Source organism: Triticum urartu, chromosome 6A, assembly GCF_056163025.1.
Source record: "Triticum urartu cultivar PI428250 chromosome 6A, HENAU_Tu73, whole genome shotgun sequence".
Classification (NCBI taxonomy): Eukaryota; Viridiplantae; Streptophyta; class Magnoliopsida; order Poales; family Poaceae; genus Triticum; species Triticum urartu.
In genome coordinates, this window is record NC_141878.1 from 555453489 (window position 1) to 555471833 (window position 18345).

The window sequence follows — 18345 nt, forward strand, 5'->3', positions numbered from 1 at the left end:
CCTTTTCGAACAAGAAAAATAATAGCAGTAGGACGCCCGATACCCAAAATTCAAGTAGTTTTTTTTTGGAACAAAAAAGACAAATGCAAGTTTTTTTTAGTAGTTGTGTTACGGGCTGGTTTATTTCCCCTCTGGCCAGCCCATAGCCCACACAAAATGAAATCCCCCATTTGATGTGCATCCAGCCCACTGATCCCTCCCGAAAGGCCCACCCACATTCGCGCCCCACGAAACAAAACGAGCCAGCCCGTCTCCCCCAACCTCCCCAAAACCCTAGCGCCTCCTCCCCCTAAAAGCTTCGGCCGCGCGCGCCGCTCCGCCGCACGCCCGCCACCGCAACCATGGCCGACGTCGACATGGAGGAGCTCCCCCAGACGCCCCGCTCGGTGGCCGGCGACGACCCCGACCTCTCCCTGTTCTCCGGCGAGGCCGACCTCGCCGCGGCCATCCTCGCCCGCCTCGGCGCCTCGCGGCGGGAGGACGACGAGCACCTCTGCGCCACCGCCGCCTCCTTGGCGCAGACCGTCAGGGACAGCGGCCTCCCCGCCTCCACCGTCGCCTACTACGGGGCGGCGGCCGCCGCGCTGGGCCCGCTCGCGCGCGCGGGGCCCGCGGCCGCCGACAGCCACGTCGCGGGCGCGCTCCTCGCGTTCCTCTCCGCGGCGATCCCCGCGCTCCCGACCGCCGTGGTGCGCTCCCGCGGCCGCGAGGTCGCTGACGACGTGGCGCGCGTGCTCGAGTTCCCCTCCACGCCCGACTCCGGCGTGAGGGCCGGGGTGAGGTGCCTCGCGCACTTGATATCCGCGGGAGACAAGTCCAGCTGGCAGGCGGTGGAGCCGCTCTACGCCGTGGTGCTACGGCTCGTCACCGATGATCGGCCCAAGGTAAACTACCATCAATTCTGAGTTGAAAATTGGTGGCTTACAGTCTTATCGGGACATCTAGTATAAGATTATGCCAATGATTTCCGCGGTACTCAGTCCAAAATGCAAGTGTTTGATCAACATGTTGAAGATTATTCATGGTTTACTTTAATGGGCTGCAGGTGAGAAATCAATCTCATTCTTGCTTGCGAGATATTCTCCTGAGTTTTCAGAGAAAAGCTATTTTGGTTCCGGCAAGTGACGGAATCGCAAGATGTTTTGAACGACTTCTGCTGCTTGCTGGAGGATCCAATGATGCAAACACTGGTTCAGCAGCAGAAGGACCCAAGGGGGCTAAGGATGTCATACATATGTTAGATGCTCTTAAGTGCTGCCTTCCTCTCATGGCATCCAAGCCCTCCAATACCATCTTAAAGTATTTTACAGCACTGTTGGGTCTGCGTCAACCAATTGTGACAAAGAGTATATTGGAGAATCTGCATGCTGTTGGTGACAGCCCAACTGTGCAGCTTAAACCTGATATGCTATTGGATCTCATGTGTTCTCTCGGGATGTCAGTCTCCACTGAAAGAAAATCCGGAGATGAACTCGCTTCAATCGCACGGCTTCTAAATATTGGCACTAGAAAAGTTTATAGTCAGAATAAGCACATATTTGTTGTAAAGCTCCCACTAGTGTTTACTTCACTTGGAGGTTGGTGATTTTCATAAATTTGGCATTTCTAAGTTTATTGGCATTCCTTGGTTGTTATGTGTTACTTACAAGTTACAAATCATATTAATCTCTCTCTTCCAAATTATTTCTCAGATATATTGGCAAGTGAATTTGAAGAAGCTAGATTTTGTGCGGTGGAGACTTTCAAAGGATTAATAGATAATTGCATTGATGAAAACATGGTGTCTCAGGGGATCGACCAGATTAAGGCTAGACATCAAGGGGTGAGATCTAACCCCACAGTCATAGAGAAGATATGTGCTATCCTGGAGGGCTTGCTAGATGTACGCTGCAGTGATGTATGGGACAAATCATTTCTTGTAATTTCATTGGCATTTGATACGTTAGGTAAGTATACCGCTGTTTTCATCCTTATCTTATGTGTTGGCATTGTGTTGTTAGTCTTAAGTTTCTAATGCTTTGTAACTCTCATTAGTTGGCACTTGGCAATGCTTGGCTTGAGGCTTTGTTTGCAGTACTGTAGTATTTTTTTAAAGCGCCTATTTATTTTTGCAATGCAATGGTATTTGAAGGATCTTCTATAACGTGTGACAACAAACACTGGACAGTAAAGAAGCCCCCCCCCCCCCCCCCCCCCCCCGCGCGCGCGCACACACATACACTTAATTCCAACAGAACATAGCAACCACAAACTCACCGTAAAATTGGTCTGCATTAGTTCTGTGATAATGGTGGTTGTAGATCTGGTTTTTATTTTCAGCAGCTTACCAATAATGGACCGCAATTGATCTTTCTAGTTTTTGGTGTCTCATCTGGTCATGGAGATGCAATTAATCTTTCACCATGCTTCTTGTCGGCCATTGCTATGCAATTATTTCTACTTGATTGTTTTCTGATAAATTGGACAATATTACTTTTTTTTACTACTGCTAGTTAGTTGCTTGATATCAAGCTGTCTCAGTTCCTGAACTCATTTCTCATGGGAAACAATAGGAAAATCTTCATCTGATCTATTGCCAGAAGCACTTAAGAACCTGGCAGACATGCAGAACATGTCTGATGATGACTTTTCTTTCCGGAAGCAGGTATTTCTGTCTACCACACATGCACTTTGATCTTGCCAAAACTTATGCCGCTTAAGATTTTGCTACGGCCTATGAGCATAGACGTATAGTCAATATATAAAGCTGTAGCCTGTAAACTTGAATGTCATCTGCTGGTTCACCTTCAAATGCTTCTATTTTGCAGCTCAATGCATGTCTTGGTTCAGCAATTTCTGCAATGGGGCCAAAGAATGTTCTTGACATTCTTCATATTCAGTCAATATCTGTTGAGAATGAATGGATTCTCCCTATTTTAGAAAGGCACATTGTTGGTGCTAGTTTACAGTTTTTCTTGAGAGATATTCTGGGCATCGTTAGAGCTGTAGAGAAGAGTATTCCCAAGGTATACCGGAAATAAAGATCTTTTTTATGCTTTAACAATAAAAGGATCAAGCCATTCATTTTTGAACTACAGCCTGATAACGTTTCCAATATCTGCAATTGACCAGCTTTTGAAAGACGATAAGCTTTTCTCCGCCAAGAGAGCAGAGGGTTATGTGTATTCACTTTGGTCTTTGTTACCATCTTGCTGTAACTATCCATGTGATACTTCAAGCAGCTTCAGAGTTCTACAAAATGTTTTATGTGACACTCTCCAAAACCAGCCTGACTTGCGTGGCATCATTTGTTCGAGTATTCAGGTGCTTCACATCGCCTCTGTTCAAGTTACAGTGAACTGCTATTTAATTTTAAGTGTCTTTCTGACTTGTGTTCGTTTTAGATTTTAATCAAACAAAACAAGGAAGCTTTGTCAATCACTAACAAAGAGGACATTCTTGTTGATGCTGAATTAAGCAAATCTGAAAGAAGAGCAAAGGAACGCTATACTAAAGAGTCAGCTGAGGAAAATTTGAAAGAAATACGTGCTTTCTCTTCAAAATTCTTGGAGATATTATGTTCTATATTCATGTCATCCTCAAAGGACGCTATTGGATTCTTACAGGTATGCCATTGCTGTTTGCAATATATATATGCTGTCATCTTATTGTGGGGGCTTGATCCGATTGTTGTACTCTTTGTGAATATCATGGGGCTTGATCCATGTGGGTTATGCAATTTTTCTCGGAGTTGTTTGATTTTTCTTTTTAAGTTGTGTCTTTAAAGTGTAAATTTCCTGTAAGATACACTGATAGATTATCATTTGAATCTATCACTGCTAATAGTCAATTATATTTTTCGACCAAAAATGAATCAAGGCTAAACTAAGTCTCCTTATTTTGTGGAGTGCAATTCCATCATTCCATTATGAATTTCATGTTGGATTGTTTCATTGACTGACTGCATTTCATTTATATTGCTTGAAAGCATGTAACTTACATGGCATTGCCCTCTTTGTTCGACCAGCCTGCGATAAGCGAGATAGCATCCATATCAGACAAAGATGTTGTCAGCAAGTTCTTCCTTGATGCAATAAGAAAGTTGCTGGATGCCACAAAAGCTGTTAATGCGCAGCAAGTGAATGACGGTTCAATGCAGATTGACGATAATTCCAATACAAATAACATGACAAGGTTTCACGGAGTTTAATTTTTTCTCGGTTCTTATCTGTGCATCCTAGATTCCAGTTTAAGTCCAGTGTTGATTTCCAAACTTGATTTGAATTTCAGGGCCCTCCTTTTAGAATTTGCAGCTTCATTAATGCCTGGATTGGATGCAAAGTCTATCAATGTGCTATTCAGTTATGTAAAACCTGCAATTAAGGTACATATATGGTTTTCATGCAACTTATGTTTGTCTTCTCCATTTAAGCAACATGTTATGTAAATTGCTTGTACCTTGCGCTTTTTTTTCCGGTTTTAGGATAGCGACTCAATGAATCAAAAGAGAGCATACAAGGTCCTCTCAATGTTACTTAAGGTTTGTTTTTGTTTTCAGTTAGTTAATTTATATTAACAATTGCACGAAACAAGAAAAACAACTTCTGAACTTTTTTCTGTATGCTTGACTATTTCAGGATGCTGAATTTATTGAGAGGAATTTAGATGTCCTGTTGGAATTGATGATTTTGTCATTGCCATGCCAATTTCCATCAAAGCGGTACAGGCTTGAATGCCTGCATCACCTTATTGTTTACATTTTGAAGGTTGGTAAAGCAGAAACATCAACACAGTTTATGAACAAATTTACATCTCTATCTGGGAGAGCATTAACAAATGTGCATCACTTTCTTGTCTGCAGGATCCATCGAAGCTTAGGAAGAGGGAAATTGTTAGTTCATTTCTCACTGAAATACTTCTTGCCTTGAAGGAGGTAACGGAAATAGTGTATTATACATTGCACTGCATTATCAAATATCAATGTAGCCAGGAAGAAACTTTCTATAATGCTCAAGTAGCATGTTGCCAATTTGTCATTTTTGTTTCTTATTCCCTTTGAAACACAATACATAATTACAGCTTCCTGTTATTACCTAAGGCTGTTCTTTTGTTTTATTGAAACAAAAATAGATGAAAGTGAGTTTTTCTGTTCAGAGTAGAGTACAGATATTTGTTTACTCTAGACCTTACTGCTTACATTGATCAAGTACTCAAGTGTTGAATGGCATAGTTCTTTCGCTTAACTCTTGCTACTGAAGCAATGTTCATTTTTTCTGATAGGACAACTTCTGAATGTACTCATGTGGTACAGGAAAGTCAGATGTGAGATTAATGGTGATGCGTTTATGTTTCTTCACAGGCTAACAAGAAAACCAGAAATAGAGCTTATGATGTGCTTATTGCAATTGGCCATGCTTGTGAAGATGCTGAAAATGATGGGAGGAAGGACAGCTTGCACCAGTTCTTTGACATGGTACTTCAATGCCATTATGCATTTTAATTTCAGTTTTTTTTATGGGAAAATTCGACCACTTGAGCACTATGATGTTGCAATTTGGCAACCTAGCATTTTCCGGTGTGCTCAGTTGTTAACCCTTGATAATTGGGATCTTTTCTCCCTCTATACAACAAGATGTGATACATAGTTTGGTTTAACTTTGTCAGCTTTCATGTTTAGGTAGCTGGTGGTCTAGCTGGTCAAACTCCACATGCGATTAGTGCTGCTGTAACTGGGTTAGCTCGCTTGACCTATGAGTTCTCAGATCTTATTGGAGTAGCTTACAAGCTCCTCCCCTCGACTTTTCTCCTTATGCAGAGGAACAACCGAGAACTTGTCAAAGTAAAGTCATAACACACCTCCAGTTCATGAATTTAGCTAATCAATAATTTCATCTCAAGCTCCTTCAACTAACATTGATATCGTGGCCAGGCCAACTTAGGCTTTATCAAAGCATTGGTGGCTAGATCTAAAGCTGATGTGCTTCATGAGCACTTGAAGGGAGTCGTTGAGGGTTTGTTGAGCTGGCAAAGTGATAAGAAGAATTCTTTGAAAGCGAAGGTATTGTTCTATTGATTGATTGTCTGTGATGAAGCGCTGTTTATTTTTTACTAGGAATGTGCTATTAAAAAAATCAATAAATGCCTACTTCCGCATGTTAGTATTTTACTCTGTCTTTGCTGTTGTCCTACTTTATGTCAGGAAAGATAAGACAAGTGTTTGGGAAATAAATGCACATTTCTGCATATTAATGAACTCTTATCCTTTTATTTGAGCTTGCTTGTAATTTTCACTCTTCTTATTATTAGGTTTTTGAGCCTGCTAATAACTCCACTCGTTTTATTATTAGGTCAAGTCACTTGTTGAAATTCTCGTGAAAAAATGTGGTTTAGATGCAGTAAAAGCTGTGATGCCCGAAGAACATATGAAATTGCTCACCAATATCAGGAAGGTAAGTTCAGTTGTGATACAAATCTGCAGAGTTCCAACAAAAGCTTCAGAGAGAAAAGAAAATAATGACTTCTCCCTCTTATCGTGTTACTTCTACCATTTGTTTGCAATGTTTACCAGATTAATGAGCGTAAAATGAGGAAGGGCAATTCGTCTGAGGATGGGGAGGCTATGTCCATGGCCTCAGGAGCTACAAGGTATTACTGGCACGATAATGCCATAATTTAGTGCCATCTGTTTTTTTCTGAAAAGTCGTGAGCTTAGACAAAAACAAATTTTGTTTAATCTAATTTAAATCCAAAGTATCTACATCTTGTGTTCAACTGATTGATCCATGTTTTGACTGCAGGCAAAGTGGATGGAATCACACACAGATGTTTTCTGATTTTGGAAGTGACGATGAAGACTCGAATGGTCCCTTTTCCAAGCAGCATAGTCTTGCTTCTCGTAACGGATCAAAAGCTTCAACACGGTATGTGCCATGTCATTGCCGTGCTGAAAAGCTGCCTCAGAAGCTGAAACAATTGCTGTGCTGAAAAGCTGCCTGAGAAGCTGAAACAATCATAATTGTTTGCATTTGCTTTTATTCACATCCAGGTCAAACCGAAAGCGTCAAGATAAGAACTTGCAGGAAAAGATCATTGATCACTCGACTGGTGAGCCCCTAGATTTACTTGACCAGAAGACAATGCGGTTGGCTCTCAAATCAACAGGAAAAAAGAGGGCTGCACCTGATGTCGACGACGACGACGAGATCGAGATGGACCCCGAAGGCCGTATGATCATTCGTGAAGAACGGGAATGGCGTAAAAAGAAGCCCATTGTCTCGCATGACGAGGAGGCTGATGACAAGACCTCTGTCAGAAGCCAGTCAGTGAAGAGGAGGAAGGTGGCCAGCACTGGCTGGTCCTACACCGGCCATGAGTACACCAGCAAGAAGGCCGGTGGTGATCTCAAGAAGAAAGACAAGATGGAGCCATATGCTTACTGGCCTTTGGATCGGAAGCTGCTCAACCGCAGGTCAGATCGCAAGCAGTCGGCACGCAAGGGCATGGCTAGTGTCATGAAGATGGCGAAAAGGTTTGAGGGGAAGAGCGCCTCGGGTGCCCTCGCAGCCAAGAGGACACAAAAACACAAGCAGAAGAAGAACAAGTGAGTAGAGGAGACGAGGCTGTAGGAAATTTTTGTAACTGTACAGTGAGGGTTTAGCTAGCACTAGCTGCGCTTGTCGTGGCGTATTTATGCTGCTGCTGTTTCTCTCGGTTTTTCCCGAAGGAAAATTTTGACTGCTTCCCCGGGCTTTTTCCTGAAGGAAAAACTTCAGTTTCTTGTTCGCAAGATATATAGTTTTCTGTATCTTAGGATTTTGTACTTTCAGATTCAGATCGACTGAAACATGTTGTAGTTTGATTGATGGTGGAATGTAAAATCTTGCAATTTGCCATGTGCTGCTAGTTTGTCTAGTTTGTCAGCCAAGAGGACCTCTCTGCCATGGACGGTGGAGGGCAGCCCGCCGCTCCCACGGTGTGGGAAGATCTGAACCCGCCTGCTGAGGGAGAGCCGTGGCTTCCAAAACAGCTCGAGCTTCTCCACCTAGGCGGCGGCAAGTTTCTCATCGCTAAGACCTTTACGGAAGGAGAAAGAGGAGGGTACTTCTCCGTGCTCACCGGGATAGAGATGATGGCTGGCGCCGGTGGTGATGACCGGCAGCAGACCCTTCAGATGGTCAAGCACAAGTGCGCACGTTTTGTCTTCACGGATGAGCACATCGAGTGGGTGCTCTGACTCTGAGTGAAATGAATAATCTTGCATCCCTTCATGTTATTGTCTGTCGCATTTGCGAGAATGTTGCTCTGGACCATGGTTTTTTACCTGAAGGAAAATGTTGACCTTTTTGTGTTTGCAAGATATAATTTTCAGTATCTTGACGCTGTTTGGTAGGAGTATTTGTTAGATTGGAACGTGCTGTAATTTCAATTTGATGATAACTTGTAAAATCTTGAAATTTGCCATCCTGCCTATGCTGTATTCTAATGAGAATCTAAGATGCTTATGTGTACATATATAGGATATAGCTGATGATGTTGTGCATATTCGGACATAATTGCAGTTGATGTAGATGCAAAGATTGTGCATATGGTACCCAAATGACTTGGACAGTGCAAGATACAGTAGGAAGACACGTGCGTGCTCTCGTATTTTTTTAGTACTTGTAAGAGTTCTAAACGCCAATCAAATATTGGGCATTGTATTAATTGTGCAAACCAAATATTTTGCATTAATAATCTCCATTTTATACCAGAGTGCAACAGTACATTTTTTGGGGACTAAGTAAATGCAAATAAAATCTGCTAAACTATAGTCATAAATATTTCAATAACCTCTTGGTTTCAGGTTCCATTTAAAGGGGGCCGAGCTAAGCTCTTCCCCTGGAACAATTCTTGCAGCTCATTCTCTGGTGGTTTGAGACTGATCATGGGTAACAACTTTAGTCTCTTCATCCTGGCTCTGTGCATTCTGCATCTCACCCGTGGCATACTTGGAGTTAGACCCCATGCTGGAAATCAGGTGCGTGCGTTTCAGAAATTCCCAGCAATATTGATGCGTAATTTCAAACTTGATGCATGCATGGTTCAAGATCAAACGGCCTAATATTTTATTTCAGGAGGAGCTTGGTGTCTCTGGTGGCAACTTAAAGCCAATCAACCTGAAGATGGATGGTTTGGATCCACCTCCTGCAAATGTGTCAACGTTCCCTAATTATGGCGTCAGAACTTCCTATGTGAGTATATTAACCCCCTCTGGTTTGAGTCGTTTCCGGCATCAACAGACTCAAGTACATAACTTTGAAGCTGACATTATCTCTTCTTTTTTGTGGGGACGATGACAAAGTAACAATATTTGAGACAAATTACTTATACAATTACCCACGGTATTCAACCTAAACATGAACACGAATCATGGTTGTCACTAACAACCTAGATATAGGATGACTGCTGATTATGCCAAACCGCTTATTAAGGAAACATGTCACCTTTCGTCTAAAAAATAGATAAAATGATCTAAACCATTAGGTTTAATCTGCATGGGGTTGTGATGTTGTTTTCAAGTGTGTTGTTGGGGTGAAACTAAATCACGCTGCACTTAACATGATCCACCATGTCAATCTTTTAGCAGATCCATATCTGAAGTTACGGGAATAAATGTTTGGTGTGCACACCCTAAATATCCAGATGAAAACACAAACGTCAGAATAAACCAAGTTGTTACAAACATTTAAATCAGACTATAGCTATCGAAATCGACACAAGTGGAGAAAGTTTTTATATAAATATCCTCTACCGTACCAAATAGAGCATAATTACATTGACATCTTCAAGTAAATTCCTTTTTTTAACCAGGATGCTGCATATAAAACACATGTGGCACGGGATTACTATGGGATTGAAGCTACAATCGACGTATATGGTCTCTCTTTGCGTCAAGATCAACACAGTGGGGCTGCCTTGATTATTAAGAATTCGAAAGTGTTCGATCGTAACATGATTGTTGTTGGATGGCATGTAAGTCACTTCCATTTATTTTTTATTTAATTTTCTTACTATGTGTGTATGGTAATACAAGCATGTTCCCAACTAATTTTACTTAATCCACAGGCTTATCCATGGCAGTATGGTGGTAATTCAGACACTCGCTTTTTCACTTACTGGACGGTAAGAACAACACGTCATGCATTTCAAAAAATGCATTGGGGTAATTTCTCTTGTTGCTAATTGCTTCAAAATTGTTTCATAGAGCGATAACCAAGGATGGACGGGCTGCTACGATTTAACCTGTCCAGGTTATGTTCCTGAGAAAGGTGCCATAGTGCCAGGAACTAAACTGAGCCCCGTTTCAAACCCCAATGGAGCCAAGCAAACCATCAACCTAAAAGTTTTCAAGGTAAACATAATGTATCTTTATCTTGCAATATGAATTTGTACAAAGTTGCAATTCCAGGCCAACCAAATTTCTGGTTTCGGAGTTTGTGTAGGACAAAGCAACGGGAGACTGGCTTGTGCACTGTGGGTTCGGGTCGAAGCCAAAGTTAATCGGTCGTTTCCCGAAGACCTTGTTCACCACCTTGGCCGACAAGGCAGATGAGATACAAGCCCGAGGTTTTGTGCTGACTCAAGCTAGTCTTTTGGCCCCGATGGGGAGCGGTTTCCGTCCCAGCAACGTGAAAGCTGCATCATTCAGCAATATCATGTTTCTGGATCAAGATGGCAAGAGGTTCCGAGCCCCGCAAGATTTCACGCCCTACATGACGAACGACAAGGTGTACACCGTGTCCCAGATCAGCCCCAACGGCAGGTTCACATATGGCGGGCCGTCTAAATGATGCTATTTGTTCACGGTCGATGTCTGGTTTGCTTGGACCACATGTAACGTTTGAAATATGACAAAACTTTCTTTGATGTCACATTTGCTTGTTATTTTTTCTCGCAACGCTGGCCATTTCGAAGTGATACGCTGGCTGCTAGTTTAAAAGCTGGATCGACTCCAACAAATAAGAAAGTCATTGTTTCGAGTAGCAAATACATTCCGTGAAAAAAAAGTGGTATAAAACATTATTTTTAGATTAATGTTGGTGTTGTTGAGTTGCTCACTCATAGTAGAGTGATCTGGTTAAGAGACAGGCGGCAAATAGGCAAAACATCTACCTGATCTGCCCTGATTGATGTGCAGTCAGACTGAAAATGTTTGCCCTCTGAGGCTGAGTGCCATTCATAGTCTGGCTAAGAATTTCTGATTGCTTGGATAACACAAATTTACATCGATTCAGAATCTGTGACGAGATAGTGCATTGGTGACTGTGAAATAAAGTGATTAATATCACTGGATCATGCTATCAACTATTTGGAGGATCGGGAATGAATTAAACTTTGGCAAATTTACTTGGTCGAATTTGCAGGTGTAAAAAGTGCAGCGAACACTGAATCAATCAAAAATCCAATGCCCAGGTAACGACAGGAGAAAAAACGATCTCCAGAACATTCTACCAAACTGTCCTTGCTAGAGAGCAAAACAGGTGAAAACTTTATATTAAGAATTGGCAGGGGCCGCGCGAACGCGTACCCCCTCTACCACAAATTATAACGTCCATTCTCCCACTTGGGGAGATGGTAAGCCAGCGCATCCACCAAGTGCAATGTGGATCACTAGCCTAGGCCATGGCCCTTCATGATCGGCCGTCGACCCCGTCCAGGTAAGTATGTTTCAAGGTTGCACCATGACTTGCTTATATAGCCTGCTCCCCGTCCCTTTCTCCTCACGTTGGCGAGGTGGTACTAAAAAGAGCGCCATGGTGCAGCCGTTTAGTTCAAAGATTAGTGGGCCTGATACTTCTATGGGCTTTCAGTGGTGAGGCCCGGCCCTTTGCTTCAATGGTCAATTTCAAACGGGCTGGGCACATGCATCCACGCGCGGTCGTATGTTCTTCATTCAAGGGCAGTAGCATTTGAATGAAATTCAGAAGAAAAAAAGTTGCATTTTGTAAGAAAAAAGGGCAGTGGCATTTTCTTCATGTCGCCATCTGTATATCAATTACAGTAGCTGCCCGGACTGTAACCAATTATTCCACTTCCAAAGCCGCTTCGTTTTCACTGAGATTATTCACACATATTTGTTTTGGTTCAGGGCAACCATCATCATTTTTCCCGGCCTAGCGTCTTTGTGCCATCATCATTTTTTCAAGGTATATTCAAATGTGCAGGTACTGTTGAGGTTGCTCAGTTGTTGACTGATAACAGAGTGATCTAGTTGTAAGACAGAACAAGTAGGAAAAACATCTATCTGATCTGCCCTGTTTGATGGGCAGTCAGACTGAAGATGTAAATGCTACTCCCTCCGGCCCATAATATAAGATCATAGAACCGATCTTATATTATGAAACGAAGGGAGTAAAACATTTGCTCTTTCAGTGCCATGCCACTCATAGTTTGGTCAAGTTATCCCCACAACAAGGAGCCTTCTCCCTCCATCATAATAACAATGAACACTGAATCAATCGAGAATCCAATGCCCAATTACAACAACACAGCGGCACAAACCGAGAAAGAAGAATGCGGTAACATCAATGAGTCTTACACGCTAGGTTCTTTTACAAACCTTCTAAGGGGGGCCTACATAGCCTTCGACGAAGCAACCCCCCCTCGTTGTAACAGCTTCCGGCGCTGGCGCTCTACTTGCCGGCTGCAGTGTGATACTGAGTGACCATTGACATGGTCAGGACATAAGGTGACAAAGGACCAGATGGTCGCATCGAGGGTCATACTACTCTGGGCTGCTGCGGGCTCAGCATCTCGTCCTCGGACGAGACATCGTGCTTCGAAGACGGCTTCTGCTTCTGCCCGTTTCGTCTCCTGCTGGTGTTCCCGCCTCGCGCCTTTGGCGCTTGCTTGGCGTCGCTCCTCTGCAGATAGACAAGTTGAAATGGTCAGCTTGGAAATGTCTAGCACAGATACTGTTCAGCACTCCACACAAATTAGTTAACCTCATTGCAGAAAACTAAGTGAAGGATTACACAAAAACATAAATATTCTTTTGTCTGTTATTGGTTACTAAACCACCAGGACATCCGAGACCAACTGTCGTGTGTTGTGCCGTACGCCATGGCAAGTTGAGCCAACCAGTGTCAACCAGCACCGCTACTTTGGAGATTCTTAAAGAACAATAGAAAATACAGAATATCATCAGATAACAGATGCGGCCTCATCATGAAGCATTCAACTGGTTGGCAATTTAAGGTAGCCAAAACAAGTCAGCAACAGCACCATACAATGTAGAACAACTTTTAAAAAAGGCGAACGTTATAATAAAGCAAAAAGGTCATGTGGGCCACATCTATCTGTTTAGTTGCTAAAAAGCCATTATCCCACTGGAAATTTGCAAATTTCTCTAAATCACATAGACCATGAGACAAGAAGTCACATCATGTCAATACAAAAAAGCCTATCCAAAGCCAATTTACATACGCGAGAAAAGTAGCTCCGCGGACTGTTCTACCATGTGAGCCACACTAAAGAGTAAAGACAGTGATGTACCACTAATGAATCATTCCGAAGACCCTACCGAGAAACCCCATAGCTGATAAGCAAGCCCTCGTGTGAAGAATACATCCAGTGGTGGAGCTAGATTTTGCACCACTTGGTTGGTGGTCCATCCAGTGCAAAAAGTTCCACCGGGGCCCTCCACGTTTATTTTGGCCAGAATGTTTCATGATTATGGCGATGAAATTCCTAATTAGCTTAGAAGTGAACGTCTAGTGGCTTCCACAACCTGGGACCCTGTAGGCCCCTATCACCATCCAATGCAGGTGAACGAACCTGCACAAAGACCAAAAGGTCGCTACCTATCTAACTAACCCTTTCTCATGAATGGCTAGTCATGCTGGACAATGGAAAAGGTACCCAAAAGCCAAAAGTAGGACGAAGGATCGTTGCAAAACACCTACATATTCCAGTATACGAGGTTATGCTTGGTATCTGATGCTGAACTTATTAAGCAAAGCTAACACACCAAATTGACAAAGAAATAGGGACTTGCAAGGGATACTTACCCCAAAACAAAACTCAGGCTGGCCGTAACCCGCACCCGCTTCCCCAGCTCTTGGAGGCTTCCCAGAGCCCATTGCTGACGAGCCACGCTTGTTAATGCCGTTACATGAGGCTGCTTCTGCCTCTGTAGCTAGCGGAGGTGGTGGAGATGGCGACGAGGAAGGGGAGGTCGAGAATGTTTGGAACGGGTCATGATGGCCCTTGGCAGGTCCATTGCAAAATCCCGAGTCAATGTCAGACTGGAACATGTCCACAAACAGCTGCTGCAGCTCCTCAAAGCTCTCCTGCCTCTGCAAATCCAAAGGCTCATTGTTATTGTCATGTTTTTCCTTGGATGAAGAGAGTCCAGGAAAAAAACATATCGTTTTATAGTTGATTCCAGAAAAGTTCACCCAAGTTTCATTTTTGGTATCCAAGAAAAACCATGGAAGATATGGAACTCCAACAATCCTTTTCCAATACATACATACTAAAATCATTATCTTTTTAAGCTACTGAAATCTTTCAAGTAAACCTAAGCAAGATATTAATGACTCGCCCACTCATATTTGGACAACTTTGTTATGTTTATTGACGAGTTTTTCAATGGACAAAGAAATATGTATGCAAATCATTATAGTTATGCTGTGAAAAGTAAAAAAACTTAAAATTTTCACTTTATGCTTAGCTCAGAATTTTGCAGCAGAAAAGCATACCCCGCCCCATGCCAACAATTTTTCCCATAATAGCACAAAATTCTAAACAAATAGCAGCAAGATTCTTGTAGAACAAATAAAACTTGACAAGGGCTCCAAGAACCCAAAAGGAGAATGGGTTCAGTCCAAAAACAGCATTTTTTTTCATCCATGTTAGAGGATACGGTGACGAAGAACAAAAATAACTATTTTTTCTTCCTTTTCCTAGTTCTTCTTCCAAGCCCAGGATAAACATTTTACGAACAACGAAACAGATAAGATGATGGTTAGCGAAGTATGGTGATAAAATCAGTGTCGAAACCCAAAATAACAAAGATAGTGACAACTAATGCTAGATCACAAAAAACATCTAAAGCAGAGACCGTGAAGCGAATGGTTCTTACCGCTGGCCGTGTCTGGCTCATCATATGGGCCATCTCACCAAGGAAGTCCCCCATCCCCTGCATCTGCAAAACAATAGCAGAAAATGTCACTCACACTATAAGCAATACCGGCGGAAAGCCCGATTACAATGCGCGATCCTTACGCTGTCGTCGCTGTCTTCTTCTTCTTGGTACACCCCTACGTCGTAGAGGAACCGCTTGTTGGCATCGGAGAGGACTGCACAAGAACAACAATGGATAGGGAGCACGAGGGCTCCATGCGATAAGTTTGCCAACTAGCTTGCTAGATCGGTTCGGCGGGTTAATCAGTTTGTTATTGCAACATGTAAAAAGTGATGTGGGGTGGATTGTGAGCACATAAATATGGGGGGAGAGGGTTGAGGTAGAGGCAAGGAAGATTGAGACCGGAATAGGCGCCCTGGATCTCCTGGAACTTCTCCTTGGCCTCCTCCATGCGCTTGGTGCCGCTGGAGGACGAGCATCTGTCCGGATGCCATCTCTGCAACAGGTCACAGATCAAGAAGTTCAGCTGAATTTACAACAGAAAGAAGGAAGAAAAAAACAGAGCAGTTTCAGAGTTGGAACAGAGCAAAACTTGGGAGGAATCAAGCAATGTTCAACGAGTACGGAGATGGCAGGGCAGGCGAAATACGCCAATAATTGGCTACAGGCGTGGCGTCCGGGGATCTAAATCACCGGATCGACGAAGATCACGAGCGCCGGCGCAAACTCGCGTAAAGTATGGGGCGCAGACAGGACCGCAGCGCCGTTGGGCTACAGGAATACGAACGAACTTTGGCGCCAACCTCCAATTTCCAAACTCGAGATCGGCGACCGGTAATCATCCTCGCCGCCATGGCGCGAGGCGCAATCAACGGCGGCGCCTCCCCGATTCCCGGCCGAATCGAGAGCGGAGGGGGCGTACCACGTAGATGCAGAGGAAGATTTGACTAAGAAAACGCGGAAACGTGCACAGCGGAGGAACAGAGGATGAGGCCGTGATTCTCGCTCACCATGGCGAGCTTCCGGTAGGCGAGCTTGAGGTCGGCGTCGGAGCACTCCTTGCTGAGCCCCAGCACGGCGTAGAGGTCGCCGCCGCCGGGCGCCGCCGGCTCCGTACCGCCGCACCCGTCGCCGCCGGTGGCCATGCCGCGCGCGTCGCCGGCCGGAGGGGCTCGCTCGAGGGTGCGCGGGGGAGGAGGAGGAGGAGAGGGGAGAGGAGAGGAGGGAGGAGGAGGTTCCTGGTGTTTCCTTCCCTCTCTCGGCTCAGGTCGCTCCTCTCCTCCACGCACTGCCTGCCCCTGGAAGCCTCTGGAAGCACGGCCATCATGCCCACTTGCCCCTTTTTAAAACGCTTTTTTTTTCAACCTGCGAATTTCTCCTTCTGGCTTTGTTTTCACGCCTTGGCGCCTTGCGAAAAGGCGACGCAGTGGCCTTCTTGCTTCCAAAACCAACTTCGGCCTGTGGAAAAAATAATATTACCTCGGCACAAAAATTCTTGTTTAGATTTGTCACAGTTAGCAGCGTTGCATATATATGAAGCGATTTTAGTGCTATCCGGTAAACCATCGAAAAAAGTGTCGTCATCGTTATCATACTTTCCTTTTAACTTTGGGTTTGCAAAGTTGCTAATAAATTGTGCATGCCTTCCACATCAATAGTAAAATTCTCCGAGTCGAAGAGGTATGTTTTCTTTGTGAGCGATATCCACCCTTCAAAGCTGGGTGATATGCACCCTCAAAAAAAAAAGCTGGGTGATACGCCTAAAAACCGTTAGGTTTCCATCTTCAATGTACATCTTTGCATCAGCATGACACCAACACCGCGCTAGCCCATTTCCCTAGTAATGCATAGCTAGGACAATCGAAATGGCAAAGCTCGACCGACAACGTTTATTCGGTTTAAAAGTGATGTATATCATATGAATCTATCGATAAGTTGTGTCAATATGTTTTGTTTCATAGCTCTCGTTTTATGCTAAACCTCGTCATGTTGTTATGCCCACTCTTCAAGCACGAGAAACTGTTTAGGTGTATATATTGTGGACGAGAAACCGTTATGTTGTTGTTTAGGTCTATATATTGTGCTCTTTGAAAAAAAAGCTTTCCTTGCAAGCCAGGCCCACTCGCCAAGCATGAGAAACCATTGCAGACTCCGCATGTTGACAAGCTTTGTTTCCATGGACCATAGCAGATTGGACGTTTTTTCATGTTTAAACATACATCTTTGCGGTACCACAGAGCCGTGTTAGTCAAATTCTTAATAATGCACAACTGAGATGATCGAAGTGAGAAGCACAGTCAGCAATGTTTCATCGGTTTTGAAAGCGATGCCTACCATATGAAGCAATTTTAGTGCTACCAGGAAACCATCGAGAAAGCATCATTAGTGAATCGTGCATGTCTTCCACATCCGTAGTAAAAATCTCCGGGTATTGTGATCGAAGATGTATGTTTTTCTTGTGAGGTATGTCCACCCTTCAAGTATACTAGTAAGTTATACGTGCATAGCACGTGAGAGCTCATATAGTCAAACTACAACCAAAGATAGACATATTGTTACTGTAAAATATATTGTGCCTGTTTTATCTAGGTATCCTTTTTGGCTAGTTATGCCGGCAAATGAAATTGTGAGGCATATGCATGAAGTATAACATACAAAAATCACGTAAAATATACTGAGCGTGTTTTATCTAGGTATCTTTTTTGGCTATCTCAAAGCTAATGTTCTACAGTATCTGTAAAGATAAATATGATTTATGAAGGTACATAGACTTGAATACGAAGTAAAATGAATGATAGTTTCGATAGAAAAAGAAGTTAGGAGAGTCTGAGTATGGAAGAGTCTAGAATAAAGTAGAAGTGTGCTTTAAATTTTGTGCAAAATGTCCATATGGCTTTAGCCCAACCATAGAATCTTCTAGATAGTACACGTCGAAGAATCCAGTGAAGTAATGAGAAGATCCAACGGTCAATAACACTCGGATTTGCCACGTCTCCACCGTTAGATCGGCTTCATCCAATGGTTGTTATTCAAAGTTATTCGCACACTATATAGTGGTATAAAAAAAATGTTGGAGATTCTGGATGAAGTGCTAAAAACAGCCGGTTTCCATCTCTAAATGTGCATATTTGCATTAGCATGACACTGGCATCCTGTTAGTCAATTCCCCCTAGTAATGCATAGCTAGGACAATCGAAATGGCAAGCCCGCCAGCCAACGTTTAGTCGGTTTGAAAGTGG

General features: G+C 43.4%; 3 protein-coding genes and 1 non-coding gene across 4 annotated transcripts; 2 read left to right on the forward strand and 2 right to left on the reverse strand.

Annotated features, from left to right (window-relative positions):
* Positions 1–250: 250 nt before the first annotated feature.
* Positions 251–7871, forward strand: LOC125515021 (ARM repeat superfamily protein). Its single transcript, XM_048680432.2, has 19 exons — positions 251–884; positions 1046–1577; positions 1692–1946; positions 2553–2644; positions 2808–3005; positions 3112–3303; positions 3384–3605; positions 4007–4173; positions 4270–4363; positions 4463–4519; positions 4617–4745; positions 4841–4912; positions 5339–5452; positions 5657–5818; positions 5909–6037; positions 6327–6428; positions 6548–6624; positions 6777–6899; positions 7025–7871. Exons 1-19 carry the CDS (start codon positions 342–344, stop codon positions 7581–7583), a joined length of 3819 nt encoding a protein of 1272 aa, XP_048536389.1. The 5' UTR covers positions 251–341; the 3' UTR covers positions 7584–7871.
* Positions 7872–8849: 978 nt separating this feature from the next.
* On the forward strand, positions 8850–10891 carry LOC125512746 (protein neprosin-like). Its single transcript, XM_048677838.2, has 6 exons — positions 8850–8995; positions 9093–9209; positions 9829–9990; positions 10084–10140; positions 10223–10369; positions 10461–10891. Exons 1-6 carry the CDS (start codon positions 8903–8905, stop codon positions 10806–10808), a joined length of 924 nt encoding a protein of 307 aa, XP_048533795.2. The 5' UTR covers positions 8850–8902; the 3' UTR covers positions 10809–10891.
* Positions 10892–11523: 632 nt separating this feature from the next.
* Positions 11524–11683, reverse strand: LOC125517830 (U1 spliceosomal RNA). Its single transcript, XR_007287831.2, has one exon. It is a non-coding gene; the product is annotated as a U1 spliceosomal RNA (small nuclear RNA).
* Positions 11684–12407: 724 nt separating this feature from the next.
* LOC125515022 (uncharacterized) lies at positions 12408–16422 on the reverse strand. The gene is made up of 6 exons (XM_048680433.2): positions 16117–16422; positions 15509–15602; positions 15247–15320; positions 15104–15166; positions 14028–14315; positions 12408–12881 (listed from the first exon to the last, which is right to left on the reverse strand). The coding sequence occupies exons 1-6, from the start codon at positions 16249–16251 to the stop codon at positions 12738–12740; spliced, it is 798 nt and encodes a 265-aa protein (XP_048536390.1). The 5' UTR covers positions 16252–16422; the 3' UTR covers positions 12408–12737.
* Positions 16423–18345: the final 1923 nt, after the last annotated feature.

Bases quoted from the DNA above. Each gene is read 5' to 3' on its own strand.
- LOC125515022 (XM_048680433.2), bottom strand. From the start codon at position 16,251: ATGGCCACCGGCGGCGACGGGTGCGGCGGTACGGAGCCGGCGGCGCCC. The intron at 15,603-16,116 runs GTGAGCGAGAAT...GACCTGTTGCAG, and splicing joins CCTACCGGAAGCTCGCCATG to AGATGGCATCCGGACAGATG. The intron at 15,321-15,508 runs GTCTCAATCTTC...GTTCTTGTGCAG, and splicing joins GATCCAGGGCGCCTATTCCG to TCCTCTCCGATGCCAACAAG.
- LOC125512746 (XM_048677838.2), top strand. From the start codon at position 8,903: ATGGGTAACAACTTTAGTCTCTTCATCCTGGCTCTGTGCATTCTGCAT. The intron at 8,996-9,092 runs GTGCGTGCGTTT...ATTTTATTTCAG, and splicing joins GACCCCATGCTGGAAATCAG to GAGGAGCTTGGTGTCTCTGG. The intron at 9,991-10,083 runs GTAAGTCACTTC...CTTAATCCACAG, and splicing joins TGATTGTTGTTGGATGGCAT to GCTTATCCATGGCAGTATGG.
- LOC125515021 (XM_048680432.2), top strand. From the start codon at position 342: ATGGCCGACGTCGACATGGAGGAGCTCCCCCAGACGCCCCGCTCGGTG. The intron at 3,304-3,383 runs GTGCTTCACATC...TGTTCGTTTTAG, and splicing joins TCATTTGTTCGAGTATTCAG to ATTTTAATCAAACAAAACAA. The intron at 6,625-6,776 runs GTATTACTGGCA...TTTTGACTGCAG, and splicing joins ATGGCCTCAGGAGCTACAAG to GCAAAGTGGATGGAATCACA.